Source organism: Haliaeetus leucocephalus, unplaced genomic scaffold (assembly GCF_000737465.1).
Source record: "Haliaeetus leucocephalus isolate CR32 unplaced genomic scaffold, Haliaeetus_leucocephalus-4.0 Scaffold184, whole genome shotgun sequence".
In the NCBI taxonomy this organism is placed as follows: domain Eukaryota; kingdom Metazoa; phylum Chordata; class Aves; order Accipitriformes; family Accipitridae; genus Haliaeetus; species Haliaeetus leucocephalus.
In genome coordinates this window covers 3,567,777-3,582,089 of record NW_010972620.1, presented here as the reverse complement: position 1 = coordinate 3,582,089, position 14,313 = coordinate 3,567,777, and the positions used below count along the sequence as shown (strand labels likewise).

Sequence of the window (14,313 nt, the reverse complement as noted above, 5' to 3'; positions counted from 1 at the left end):
TTTAAATGCCTATGTTCATTTGCCTGTATCAAAAAAAGTGTTCTTTAGGACACGAGGGAAACTGGATGCTGTGTGGAAAACAGTCTTTTTGCTCTTTTGGTTTCTTTCTTGGTATTTATTGTGGTAGAAACTCTAAAGCTGGCTTTTCATCCCTGTTGTGCAAATTCACCACTATGCAGCAGGCTAACACAAGGCCCGTTTTCCATTTGAATCCATCTAAACCTCTAAACTGCAATTTAAATGATGCACAATGCTTCTGATCACATCCATAGCAAAGGGAAGAATTCTTAATATAAAATATTTTGTGAAGTGTAAGGTTCTTCAATACTTTTCTGTGTTTCACTGTGATTTAAGTTATTGCACTGTCAGTGTCTTCAAATAACCATGGCAAATTCAAATTTAAAGTCTGTCAGTTGGAAGGCAAATTCTAACAATTTACTGATGGTGATTTTCCTTTAAAATAGCTAACCTATGTCCTAACCATATACAGTTACAATAGCATTCCAGTAGTGTACTCATCTATTTTAAGGATTTAGCCGGAAAGGTAAATCACTGTGTAAGGTAGATTTATACAGAACAGTGTCTGTAGAAAGGCAGTGACTGCAGGAATGACTGCTAAAAAGATGTTTAGCACATTGCTATCTTAAATGAGGATGAGGGTTGTCAGATCAAAGCAAATGAAAGAAACTAAACGTGGCTGGAGATTTTGACCCAGCTGAAGCAGCTGTCCAGAAAAGCCTACCGTTCTTGCGAAGCAAAAGTGCTGTGCTTCCCTTTGACTGTGTCATTGCCACAATCCTGTACTTGGCTGTCCTCTCTGTTGTAAATTAGAATAGATGAAAGCTGTCGAGCCAAGCCAGTGATAGAGGCTAATTTGATGTGATATAATTGATGAACTCTAAATCGTCCCACTTCTCTCTCTAGAAACAGTCTGACTGGAGCTCAAAATGCCAGAGTACTTTGATTTACACTCTCTGTCACTTTTATATTGAAAGTCTCATTGTGGCAGCAGCGAGGGATTAACTTCTTCACAGTATTTTTTTTCTAATCTGTAGAATGTGTACACACACAGACCGGTGCAACCCCTTGTAGGAACACTAGTGGGAAAGTTGGATTTCCTTGTTTGCAGTTGGATTGTGCACAAAATTATTATCAAGATAAAGAGAATAACAACCTGATTTCTGCTGCTACAGATATTGCCAAGATAGTCTGTTGGAATTAGTGATGTGCTTATTTCAGAACTGAATTTTAGACCGTAGGATTAGGGTATTTAATGCTTGAAAGCCCTCTATTTCTGAAATTCTGATGTAGCTTAAATATTCTAGGAGATTAGATGGCTTCTATTCCCTTCAGTAGCTGTAGTTTACTAAGTAGCAGTTCAACTCTTAAAATAATTCTCCATTAAATTATTACTAGTTTCAGACTTCCTTATCTCAGCAGTTTCTTGTTATTCATACTTTCCTGTTCAAGATACTTGAGCTCAGAGCAAACTGCCTTGGTTTCTTGGTTTCTTTCAAAGGTAAGGGATGGTCACTTGCCTTGCTTTCTTAGTTATATAGTAGGAGTGGAAAGCTTTGTGATCAACTTATTAAGCAACCACCATTAAAAGGTCTAACATCTCACATCTGCTAAATCAGTTGTTGCAAACTTAAAACCAACATGAACAAAGGTGAGCTGCTTTAATTCACGTTATTACGCTGATCAGATAGCAGAACTGCATCTGTTTGAAAGCCGTTCCCTCCCCTGCACAAAACGAGTTGGCTGTGGCCACATGCTGTTCCGACTAGCAGTGTGTGCAAAATTCTTGCTGCCTTGAATGTACTAGGTATGGTGAGCAAATTTGTGAAGTTTGGAATATTTCTATGGACAAGCACCCAGATTTCAGATTGGTATCCTAGCTTTATGTTGATTAGCTAAATCCCTTCTTGCTGAAAATGCCAGGCGGACAGGATTTGTTATAAGGATTTTCTGTACATTCTGAGTGACAGACCTTTTTTTCACACTTCCTGATCCTGGGTATAACTTAAAAGTATGGCTTTACTAATATTCGTAATTGGCTTGTTGATGTGAAAAATATTGGGGTTTAGAGCTTCTCCTGGATGGGGCAATTGAACTAAAAAGGCTATCAGTGGCAGGATGAGCCCCATTTTTTAATGAAAAAGGAGGTAGGTAACCAAGTAACATGGGCTCAAATTTTGTAAAGATTGTCTGGAAGAGCTTTACTCACCCAACACAGTAGCACAAGGTACTGTGGCATTTCCATCCAGCTTGTAATAGCAAGGCTATTCAGCTCCTTGCACAGGATTCATGTAGATCAGGGTATTTCCATCCTGAGACAGGCAGGACTACTGGTAAGTGTACCTCTTTTTGGTCCCCTTTGCAAGGCAGTGAAAATGATGGTTATTTTACTTAATATTTTAAGAATTAAAGCTTGAAAGCATTTAAAGGCATCAGTCATGGTACATCACCAGTTTACCTTCCTTAATGGTAATGTCATTTGTGCTTTAAGTAGCTTCTGAAGTACCGCTTTAGAATAGTTGTATAATTGGCAATGATGCTGCACTTAAAATGTTTCATTTTCATTGTCACTTTATCAGTGTACCAGTAATCTCAAATAATAGTTGGCTTTAAAGAATTAGAGGTAATAATAAAGGCAAACTTCGCCTGCGTTGGAGTACAGCCCAGTTTTCCTGCTCAGCATTTTTTATTTCTTTTCTTTCATCATTTTTTACTTTATATGTTACAATTTAATTAAAAAAAAAAAGGTAGAAAGAAAATAGTGAAGAAAAATAAATATAAACCTTGGATTCAATGTAATTTGAAAAAAAGTCTTAAGATTTTCATCATCTGAAGTCACTGTGTGGTCTAGGGTCCAGGTATGTTTCAGAAACTTCAGCTTTTTCTAAATTGGCATAGCTTCAATTCAGTCATTCTAATCTGGACCGTATGTTTTCATATCGGTTCACATAGGAAACAAATCCAGTGCGTACCCTTTTTGTTGACTTGCAGGTTAAAAAATGCATTGAAATTATTTGCAAATTAAAATATACGTCCTCCACTGGAACGTCTCTTTAAAGTAATAGTATGTACACCCCATCTTTCGGAATTTGTCTGCGCTAAGAAAAGAGTCTGTTTTAAAAAGCACTTTAAGACCTCTTTAAAAGTCTGTTAGTCCCTAGAGTGAAAAAGGGATACACTATCAAGCAGTAATGTAGAAAGTTGAGTTAGAGAATACTTGCTAAATATTTTCAGATTAGATAACCTGAATAAATTTATTCTAGACTATTTAGAGAACTGGCTAAACTCATATGTGATCCTGGAGCCTGTAAGGGTTCTGAGACTTCAGCTAGGACAAGTGAGGTTCAAGAAAGGGATGACAGTATTTCCTATATTAGAAAAGAAGGGGAAAAACGAAGGGCTGGGCAATTAGACATCAGCCAATTTATCATTAATTCTTAGGAAAGTACTGGAACAAACAATTTTTTTTAATAATCTATAAGAATTTAGAAAAAAAAGCAAAGATGTGAGTGGCATTCAATGTTGTTTTTCCAAGTACAAATCATGTCAAGCCAAACTCATTTCTTGATACAACAGACTAACAAACCTTTTAGATAAAAAGGAAGTGACTGTAAAACTGTATTCTTGGAGCAGTTAGTTATAAGTCATTCATTATGAAAAGGGAAAGGTATATCAAGTGGGCTTCTGCTGGGATCTGATTCTGGTGTTAGTTTAAGAGAGAGACCATGGTTATTGCATGTGTAACTGTCATTGAAGTAAGAGAGACTGCAAACATACTATAGGACAGACTTATAATCTGTACAAAAGAAGATGGGAAAATCTGAAATAATTGATTGAAAAGCTGCAATTCTACAATTCTGTAATTGGCAAATACACAATTCTGCACTGAGAAAAAACTAACCATCTGCAAAAAAAAAAAAAAGGAGGGGGAAATGGGCAATGAGCTTGGTAAGAATATTCAAAAATTGAGGTGGAATAATCATGAATCAGAAGTGAATATATGTCACCATACTTTCGTTGTAGCAAAGATGCTGGCATAATATTATCAACAAAAAGATCTGTAAGGCCTGCAAAGTGACCCTGCTGTTCTCCTATGTAAGGTTTGGGGCCCCACTTTTTGACAAGCGTCCTGCGCTTGGAGCGTCCAGAAGGGAGGACTGAAAATGAGAGCAGGGCTGGTGAGATAATACTTACATACCCGCCTTTGTTTACAGTTCAGAAGGTTAAAGGGAAACTTCAAATTTATAAAGAACTCCTGTAAAGGAGAAGAGAGTTTTAGTGTTTGGGGTTTTTTCTTCTCACTTGTAGGCAGGGAATGCTCTCCACAGTAGACAGGCCAAGAAGCAATTGACTTAAATGTCAGCATGGAGATTTAATTTAGATTTTAGAAAAGACCTTTCCAGCATGGGGATCATCAGACACTCTGGACTTCTGGAGTGACTGTGGAACCTCCATCACTGGGGCCTTTTTAAGAAACTTATACATCTAGAAGGATCATAATCACACTGTAACCTGCCTTTGTGTAGGGCCAATGCACAGAGGTGGACAAAGTGATCTCATGAGGTACCACTTATACTCAGTTTCTTTTATTAGACCATATTTACTATCTTTAAAGCAATCTGAATTGCTGTAGGAACAGCCTAAAACTTTATTTCAGAGCTGGGAATTATCAGCTTGACATCTGTTGTCGAAGGTAAGTAAGTAAAGCTGGTTTTAACAGTCATGATAATAATGAATAATATTCATGATGCCTCATTTCAAAAGCAGTAGCTTAATAATGTCGATAGGATGCACTGAGATTTTGTTAATGTAAGGTAGTTTCATATTGTGTCTATTCCACTTATAAAGATGGCACTTATGTTTAAAGTACTACACTATCAGTGTTAGTAATTCTTTAGAAGACATTTTGAAAAGCATTATTTATGTGACACCATTGTAAATGAAAGAGTCCCAAGGAGTGTTTTGCATAATATGAGACTTGAATCTCTCTTTCATATTCTGAAATAATTAATTTTAACACATATTTTAATATATTCATTTATAAATAACTGTCCTTGGGCAAATACAGTAGAATGTCTTATGTGAAAACATTTTAACATATATAACTAGTGGGTCTGGCTCTCTTTCTCTCTGTACACAGAATTAGTTTGCAGAATAAACATTTTTAGACATTTTCTGTGAATTGAAAATGGCTCTGCTAGCTAACAGCAAAAGCATCAAGAGTTTGCTGAAAGGTTTTTTAAACCCACTTGATTAGGAAGAAGAGTGCAATTCTGGGGCTAGCAAGGCCTACAGAAAGACTTAAGTACCTCTAGAGGAACCACTAAAATGTTTATGGTTACAGACCTGTGTAAATATGCAACATGGATTCTTAGTGACCTAAGTGAAAGAGATAACAGGATTAGGTCTTGTTTACCACTTCTTAAATTTGAAAGCAGTGAATTGTATTTCGAGCTTATTATTGATTCTTAGCATCCAAACTATCTTCCTATGCTAAACTAATCTCTAGAGAAAAATTCTGAAGGATTGATCACAACTTTATTGTAACATGAGGCTCCATAAATTACTGGCAAATAAGCATAAACCAGGGTGCCATTTCCATTGTAATAAGCAGCTTTTCATACTCTGAGTATTTTAGAGATGGGGATTCCATTCCAGAATCAAAAAGGTCCAAAACCTGAAGTCACAGTAGATTCACATTTTGCTCTTTGCTTGCTAATGTGCAATACATTAAATGTCTGTTCCTTGGATCTAGCAACAAAATGACCTTTTCAGGGCTCATCTTTTTTTCTCATTTTTGATTTGTTCAAGGGAAATTACAGACGACTGGTATTTGGTTTCCAAAAGGGATACATAAAAACTTGACCTTTTGGAACTGTTATTTTTTGGGATGTGTACACTGTATTTTAAGTATGTCTTAGCTGTTGTTTGCTGGACTATGTCTAGTTTAAATAACCCTTCATTTTATTCAGTATAAAGCTAGGACAAGAAGTATAACTCCTCTCATTTTTTTTCCCATGGCAGACCTTTGAACACACCTGAGAGCACTTTTTCTTTAGGCAATTTTAAAAGAAAGTGGCATGGAATAGGCCCTGATATCGTCGGAAGTTTCCACAGAGTCTGTTTTGCACTGCAAATAGCATGTTATACTATGTCCATCATTGTAATATCTCATTGCCTACCTGGATGCAGTCTTGTGTCAGGGCACTTTCCACTTAACAGCGTGGGAAATGAGGCACAAGGAAAGCAAGTGACCAGGATTATTTAGGAAGTTCATGACAGAGAGGATGAATGAATCCAGATTGTCAGAATACTGGCATAAGTATGATTATTCCTCCTGCTTGGTTCCCTAAGCCGGCTTTTGTCCATCTCTTAAAGTCACTGTATCTCCTGCAATCATGGAGTGGTGAGCTTATTTCACCTAAAACCCGAAAAAATATTTTAATGACTATGATATACCTTTCCAGTGAAATCAGCTGACCTGGAAATTAACCAAGTCAAATAGGTTATTCAACATGTAAGTGAGAAATTGCTCTCCTTTCCAGCTATGTAACTAGCTAATTTAATTTGAACAAATTTGCAACACCAAGAGTTACAATGAGAAAAGTTAGAGAAGACAATCTTTGTTTTGTGCAAATTATTAAAGCAAATAATCAGAGCTTCATTGAAATATCACTATGTATGATTCAGTTTGAGAATGAAAATTTAAGACTTTTGAAAAGAATTAAATTGTGTTTCTAACTGAAATGCCTGTGGTCCACTCAGATCTGTGTAGTCATTTAAACCCATTTAAGTTATTTCTGTTGATTAGATATGGCAATAAGAAACCTCAAGAATATGTGATCAATGACTGAATTGCACTTCTTGTAGAGACTCTGTTTTTGCAGGGCTGTCCATTTACATATATTTTTAATTTTTTTTAACCCTTGGAGTCTGTCAAATGCAATGTGATCAGAAATTAGTCAATGCAGCTCTCCATGAGGTTTTGACATTTTTCCTCATTGCAAACACTTTTCCTATAAAACTCAGATTTAATGCCTGGTGTGGTTAACACTTTTGTTGTAGCCTTTGGTGTTATTCACATCAGCAGTTGACAGCATAGAAACAGGAGAGGAGGAGACCAAGTTGTAACTACAGAGAAGTAAAAGCTGGATGATGAATAAGCAGAATAGCAATTTCAGATTAGACATTTGGAAAATTTTTTGTCACTAGGAGGGTAGTGCAGCACTGGACTGGGCAGCAGTTGCCAGAGAGATTGTAGAATTACCATTCTTGGCAGTTTTGAATACTCACCTTGACTAAGTCATAGATGTCCTGGTACAATGTTGGTAGTGATCTGATCTAGGAAAAAACAAACAAACAAAAGAAAATCTAAGATGTGAAGGAAGAAAACCTAGAAAACCTAGGCAGTTGTTGCTGTTGTTAAAATAATAGGCACACTTTCAACTGCCATATCCTTCCTTATTTCTGAAATAGTGTACTGAGACTGCCTGGCTCTAAGCAGCCAAAAGCAAAACTTTTTTGGTCTGGCAGTCAGAAGTCTTGCTAATATTTTTACAAGTGTTTGCCACCTCTTATACCGGCCCTAACTGTCAAGCTGCTCCATGAACTTGGGCATGCACACTTGTCTGTGCATATTTTATGGCACACTGACGTGTCCCTTGCTTGCCAAGGGCTAAACTAGCCCATAAAGGTGCCAAACAGCAACAGAAAGACCTTTGAAAGGATTTTTTCTGTTCATCCTATTATGGCACTAAAATGGTCTCATCCTTTTCAACCATCCTAACCTATCAGTCCCTCAAGAATGTCTGTTAACTGTATAACAAAGAGAAAGTACACCTGTCCTAGTTCCTAACATCTCATGGACTTTATTAGGTTTTTTTCAATTAGGGCTTTTCTAGGACAGTTATGCTGGAAGGTGAAGAGAAGAGCATAGAAAAAGCAGTGCTAGTCAGAAGAATAGTATCCCATTCTACATAAGAGACCAAGTCTGAAAAATTGGGGTGGGGGGTGGAAAGAAGAAAAGAAAAAAAGTCTTTTAAATAGGAAAAAGAAGCAAAATGGTAACACTTCCTAAAATACAAAAAAATTCAAAACGTCAGCCTGGGATTGCTAAAATGTTTTATTCTGTTAATGTTAAATCATTGTAATATGGTAATATATATTTTGCACTGAGTGTTTTATTGTACATGAATACAATAGGGGTGTTAAAATATTTTGAAAGTAAGTCTAAATGTTATCAACCAAAAGAAAAAAAATTAAAAACATTTCTACTTAAATAAGAACTTTACAACAAATAAATTTTCTTATAGAAGATTATACAAGATGCTGTGGAACATTTTAATTCACTCCAAACTGCATTGATCAGAGGAGAAGTATCCCTCATGAGAACTTTTTGATCAATGGTAAAATTGAATTGTATACCCAGGCAAATACTTTCCTGTGATTTACTTCTAGATGGGGAAGCAGGTCCTATTTCAAAGGTACTTATTCGACTAGCACACCAAAACTCACAATTAACATAATCTATGGGCGAAGATGTCTACATGTCCATGGAGAATCAGGTGAAATGTATATTTCCATGACAAAGGACTAATTATGCCAAAATGGTTGTTTTTTTAAGAAATGTTCTCAAATTATATGGGTTTTGAGTGAGGAATTGAACTAATTTATAGTATCCTAACATCCTACTGTTCTTCACTGATGACAAACAGAATTTTATACTTTACAAGAAAAACTCTTTCATAGGATATAAATTAATACTTTCAAATTGCTGCAAAATAATAGAGATGCTTAAAACATTAATCTTGTCAATATTCTTGTACTTAATGAGATTTAAAATTACGGTAGACCTTGAAATCGGTTGTCTGCTCAGTCAGATAAATGCTCATTGAATTTCTTCGTCCTATGCTGAGAAAGTAATGTTTTGAATTTCCCATAGTTTTAAGTGAATAATTAGGCATGTGCTTAATTCTGAATATTATAAATTAAATGTGTGATAAAATATTCAAATATTACATGTTAATAGTGTCCATCTATTCTTTGTCTCCAAGTAAATATCCCTAATTATGGAAGAAATATGCATTTACTTTTTGTTTGTCTGATTTTTAAATGCAATAAATTTTGGGGGGATATGAGTATATAAGTATCATCAGCATAGTTCCACTTTCCTCTATCCCATGTTTTTTCTACCTCAGCTATGATGAAATCTGTGTGGGATTTTTTTTTTATTTCTTTGGCTTCTGAGAAAAAGGAAAAGAAGAGTTTTTTCACTCTTCCGGTAATACTCATGTTCAGAGAATTTCCCTGTTTCTTGGCCCATGGCTGAATTACAGGAATTTCCCCATCTCTGTATGGGCCACATGAAAAGAGCATGTGACTGGAGCACAGAGTGTCACACCTGAATGCCGCCTGCCATGCAATAACCCAACTCACAAGTTTTTCTATAATTGGAACTTTGCCTTTGTCCCACTCTTGGTACACAGACAGTTGCAGATGGTGGGAGTTAATGACCTTTTCCAGTCACAAAACTGATTTTCAACATCATAATATCTTCTTGTATTTCTCGTCATTGCTACTTATTTTTCCTGTTCTGCACCTTACAGGGAGCTTTAAAATGCTGAACAGAAAGAAGCGGTATTTTGAATAGAGCACTTTTCTTTGATGTGCAAGTGCTCAGCTGCTAAACTTAGTAGTGCTTCATGGGCAGCTGAACATTTTCAAGTTTTCGTTCTTGTTTACAGAGCTAGTTAAGACTCTTCACAGTACCCTTCTCGAATGACAGAGTATCAAAATTACAGTAACTACCTTGTGAATAAAAAGGTTTTACTGAACACATGACCAGGAGCAGAGGTGAAGAAAACTTCTAGCCTTAAAACACAGAGAGCATACCAAAGATACGTTCCTTTATAGTCTGTATTAAGTAAACCTTTTAAATAATTGTTTGTGCATTTGAGTGTGGGATATTCTGCTCATTTAAGTACTTTCCCCAAGCAATTCTATTTGTTTAAAACAATGTTTGGATTCCCATTAAAAAGTAAGCATTTGCCAATAGCTCTGTAGACTTACAATACTGTAATGAGTTCCATATGGCAGGACTGCTCTAATAACATTGTTTTCTTTAATTTTTGTTATTTTAGGAAGAGAATGAGCTAGATATAGTCATTTTAGCATGTAGTGACTCAGTATTTTATGGTTTACATTTTTGTGGTCTTTGTCAAGTTGTTGGTAAGACTGGAGGGTCATAGTAGTTCTTTCTCTATGAATATATTGTATTGATGCAAATCAGTGCTGATGTAAATCAGTATACAGAGACTACCAGTTTCATTTTTAAAGGAAGGGTTAAAAATGTAGTTTTTAACCATCTAGATACTCACACTAGGCTTTTATTTAATCTGAATATAAAACATGCAGTTTCACCCACAGACATATCAATTGTCCTCTTTGTATGATATACTGAGAGCCCATTTGCGCAGGTGCTTACTGACAAGTACACTGCATGTTTATAAAAACAAGAACTTGGGAATGTACAGGGTATGCGTTAGGAAACTACTAAATTGTTTTTATTTTCATGTAACAAGTGCTTCTTTGGATTTCTATAGACAATCTTAAAATGCAAGTCAAGAAAAAATGCATGAGAAGTATTACAAAATGAGCTTGTTGCTTTGTAACAGACCTTATATCAAGAGTGTTTATTAGTAAGCTGCCAGCAAATATTTGCTTGCATACCTTTTATTATTTCAAAGGCTTTTATGAACAGTACGTCACAGTGCTAGTGTCATTTACATTCAAATACGTGTTTCTAATGTTTTAAGATTTCCAGAGATATAACAGGGAGAAAAAACACTTAGAAAATGAAACTTAGATCTTTTCTAATAAAACATTTTTGCAAGCATTTTGTCTCTTCAAGATGCTGTGACGTCCTGTTCAGTTGAAGGAGCACACGACTTTAATTGCACGATTCATTCACTTTAAATATTTAATAATGCTTTTATTAGTTGCACTGAACCAGTAAAGTAAGATCTGTAATATCTAGTGCTGATCATCATTTTTATTCATCGTGGTTTAATAAGCGTTATAATTACAGATTGAGGAAGAAATATGAGTTAGCTTTGTGGTTTTGTTTGGGACTTCTGTGCATACTGGTATGATTGGAAGGGATTCTACAAGCCTTGTGAGCACAACTGATTGTATTCAAATACACTGATGCAGGCTTCCCAATCCTGACACGTTATTCTTCATATATAAGTAACTGCAGGAAAGATACTGCATAAAATTATGAGCCCTGACACTATTAACTCCGTCTGGCTTAGTAGTGAAATATGAAAATTAGAAGGCCAAGTGGACTTGTTCTTGGCAGGTGTTCTAATGCATGCATTATCGGTGGAATTAGACTTCAACTATTTTTACCAACCATTTCCCCTATTTGCTTGCAGCTTGCACAAATAGCAAAGTTATTTAGAGCGAACAGTCAGTTAGGGAAGCTTTCATTTGGAGATTTCATTAGAGTTCAAGCTGAAAGACCATTTGTAGACAACATAAGCCCTCTGGGCTCAGTTCTTGAGTAAATATAGATGATCATAATTTGGTATAACTTTCTCCCTTTAATATTACAAATATAACTATTTGCATGCTATTTGCATTCTTACGTTTTAATGGGAGGTATAGTAGGGCAGACTAATATCTGGTGCCTTTTTTAATGTTTTGTTAAAACATCATTTTTTCCTCATCAGCAACTTATGCGGGAGCGACAGCAGATGGCCAGCCGCCCCTTTGCTTCTGTCGATGTAGCACTGGAAGTAGGAGCTGAGCAAACAGACTTTCTACGAGGGCCATTAGAGGTAGGAACAGTGGTGCTGACAAGGGACCATTGTGATTTGCATATTTATATTGCTAGTCTCATCTGCATCTGCTTCTGAAACCAAGCAGCGTCTGATTACCTGGAGCTGACAAGTCTCAGCTATGTATGTTATGCCATTTTCAAGGCGCAGAGTTTTAATAGCTTGACATGAGCTGTAACAAAAGCCACTGGAGAATCTATTAGCCTGGGCTGGAGTGACAGCCAGCTCACCTGGCAGTCCTGGCGTGATGGATGTGAGCTGAAGGAATGCAAGACCCAGGCATTAAGGAGGGAGCAAACCTTATGCTCAGTCCTTAGGGTATACAGTGCCCCCTAGTTAACATCTATCTTAATTAACAGAGATTACAGCAAACAAACAAACAAACAAACAAATAAATTAAGCAGCTGTGAGTCGAATTTCAGTGTTGTGTTCTATATGTACAGGTTTAAAGAATACAGAGTATACTGCATATTGTTTGTAGATAATGGCTACATTACTGCATTCTTTTATTGTAATTGCAGCACATTGGAAAAGAAATAATAATATGCAAGGCAATGTGATATTGGAACGGTGTAATAATGCATGAAATGGATTCTGGAAGTTTCACCTGAAAATAGAGGGAGATTTACAATATGTGGATAATAATGAATATCTAATCTAAGTTGGGCTTTTGGTAGATCGTAATCCTCTATTCCTTTACTTTTATTTACAATATTGTGTTTACAGTTATTACTTTATCTTATTTATGGTGGGACCCGGGAATGAGGTGTGATAGCTCTGAAATCTTTCAAGATTGTACTTTTCTTTTCACTGCTGCCAATTCCTCTTAAATTCAAAGCTTCTCTTACTTTTCTCAATAGCCTCTTTCAATGGAAGATTAAATACACTCTATCAAATCTCTAAGGTTCATGGTGAAGTGAGCAATGTGAAAAACAGATTCATAGCAGAAAGAAAAAGAATCAGCTCTTGAGTACTTATCAAATTGAGGCGCTCTGTCCTACTACTGTATAGGAAGCAATCACAATTGTTCTTGCTGGCATAATTTAAATACTTGGAATAGATAGTGAATAAAAATGCCATATCTCTTTGAAGAAGCTTTGTTATTTTCTGACCAAATACCAGAACCCCCACATTCTTCACCAATATCACCATACTTCTGTCTCCTTTTATCTTGGAACAGAAGACCTCTCCAGCTCCCCAGGCTGAGGACACATTACACTTTAGTTAAAAGTTAACTTTTTTAGAATATGTTTTCATTGTTTCTGCACTGGCGTCTGGGAACATTTTCTCTGTTGTCTTTTCAGAGGGAAGCAATGAGTGGGAGCTGAGGCATCCCAACTCTAATTCTCTACATACTGATTATTTAATTAAACTTTAGAAGTAAACATCCCAAGCTAATTGCCACATTTTCTTTTCTCATATCTTTTATTTAGCACTAAAAGAGGTAGATGCTAAAATATTTTAATTATATTTTACAGTTTTTATTAGCTTTTTCTTTCTAGCCTAGCATTTTCTAGTAATTGTTTAGTATTCAGTATCCATAGTGGTTTTTCCTAATTAATACAGAGTTATACACAGAATGAAGTCCATTTAAAGTTTCCTTGGAATTACAATATACTGATCTATATCAAAACAAAGCATAGTGCTGAAGATTAAATGAATGTGATTCAGGGTATTGATTGTCCTTTGATGTATATTCTGTAAGAAAGAGCTATATTAAGCTTCTATTCCCAGTCTATCCTCAATTTGCGAAAGGACACTAAAAGTTGTAGTTGCCATTCTGTTCTTCATTCTCAGCTCTCTTTCGGACTAAAGGGAATTTGGATCACACATGTATTTCCAGGATGCGATGCTTAAACAATAGGATAGTATGAAGTAGCTTAATTTTCTTGTATTAAGTTAGAACTGTTAAACTATTTTAATAATTCTGTGATATCTGATGCCTATTGGGATCTTTTAAAGTTACGATCTTTTGGTAAAAATGAGGAATATAGAGTAACACTCTTCAAAATGTTCCACCAGTGTTGTGAAGATCTTGCCCTGATATACCAGGGGTTCCAGTTTTAATGGTGGTGTAGTGCATTCCCTCACCTCACTTTTATTGACATTGTAATAACTCTGGCAGTTCCAATGACAATGTATTGATCCATGGGTCCTTTGAGTGTAATGTCATTGAACTGTTCCAAACATTACTGCAAGTCTCCCATTTAACTGCATAGTAAGACTGCTGTTCATTAATGTCATCTGGCTTATATGATGGTTGTTTTGTACAGCTGGTGTTCTATATTAATACTGATGGTCTGATACACGTCAATATTCCTACGACTATCTACATGGTAATTCCAGTATGCCATTTGGTTAGCTTTTGTTTTATTATTTGCATTTATTTGTAGATATCCAGAACAACTGTTTCACCGTAGAGTTTTAGTTTACAGTAGTATGGCATTTTTTGCCC

The 14,313-nt window shown here is 35.9% G+C and overlaps 1 protein-coding gene across 1 annotated transcript in view; it reads left to right on the top strand.

Moving 5' to 3' along the window:
• ATRNL1 (attractin-like 1) overlaps nucleotides 1-14,313 on the top strand; it is a 536,085-nt gene that overhangs the window by 389,829 nt on the left and 131,943 nt on the right. The window contains exon 27 of the mRNA XM_010564713.1: nucleotides 11,751-11,858. Within this exon, the coding sequence (XP_010563015.1) occupies nucleotides 11,751-11,858 (108 nt within the window). The remainder of the gene's footprint in view (nucleotides 1-11,750; nucleotides 11,859-14,313) is intronic.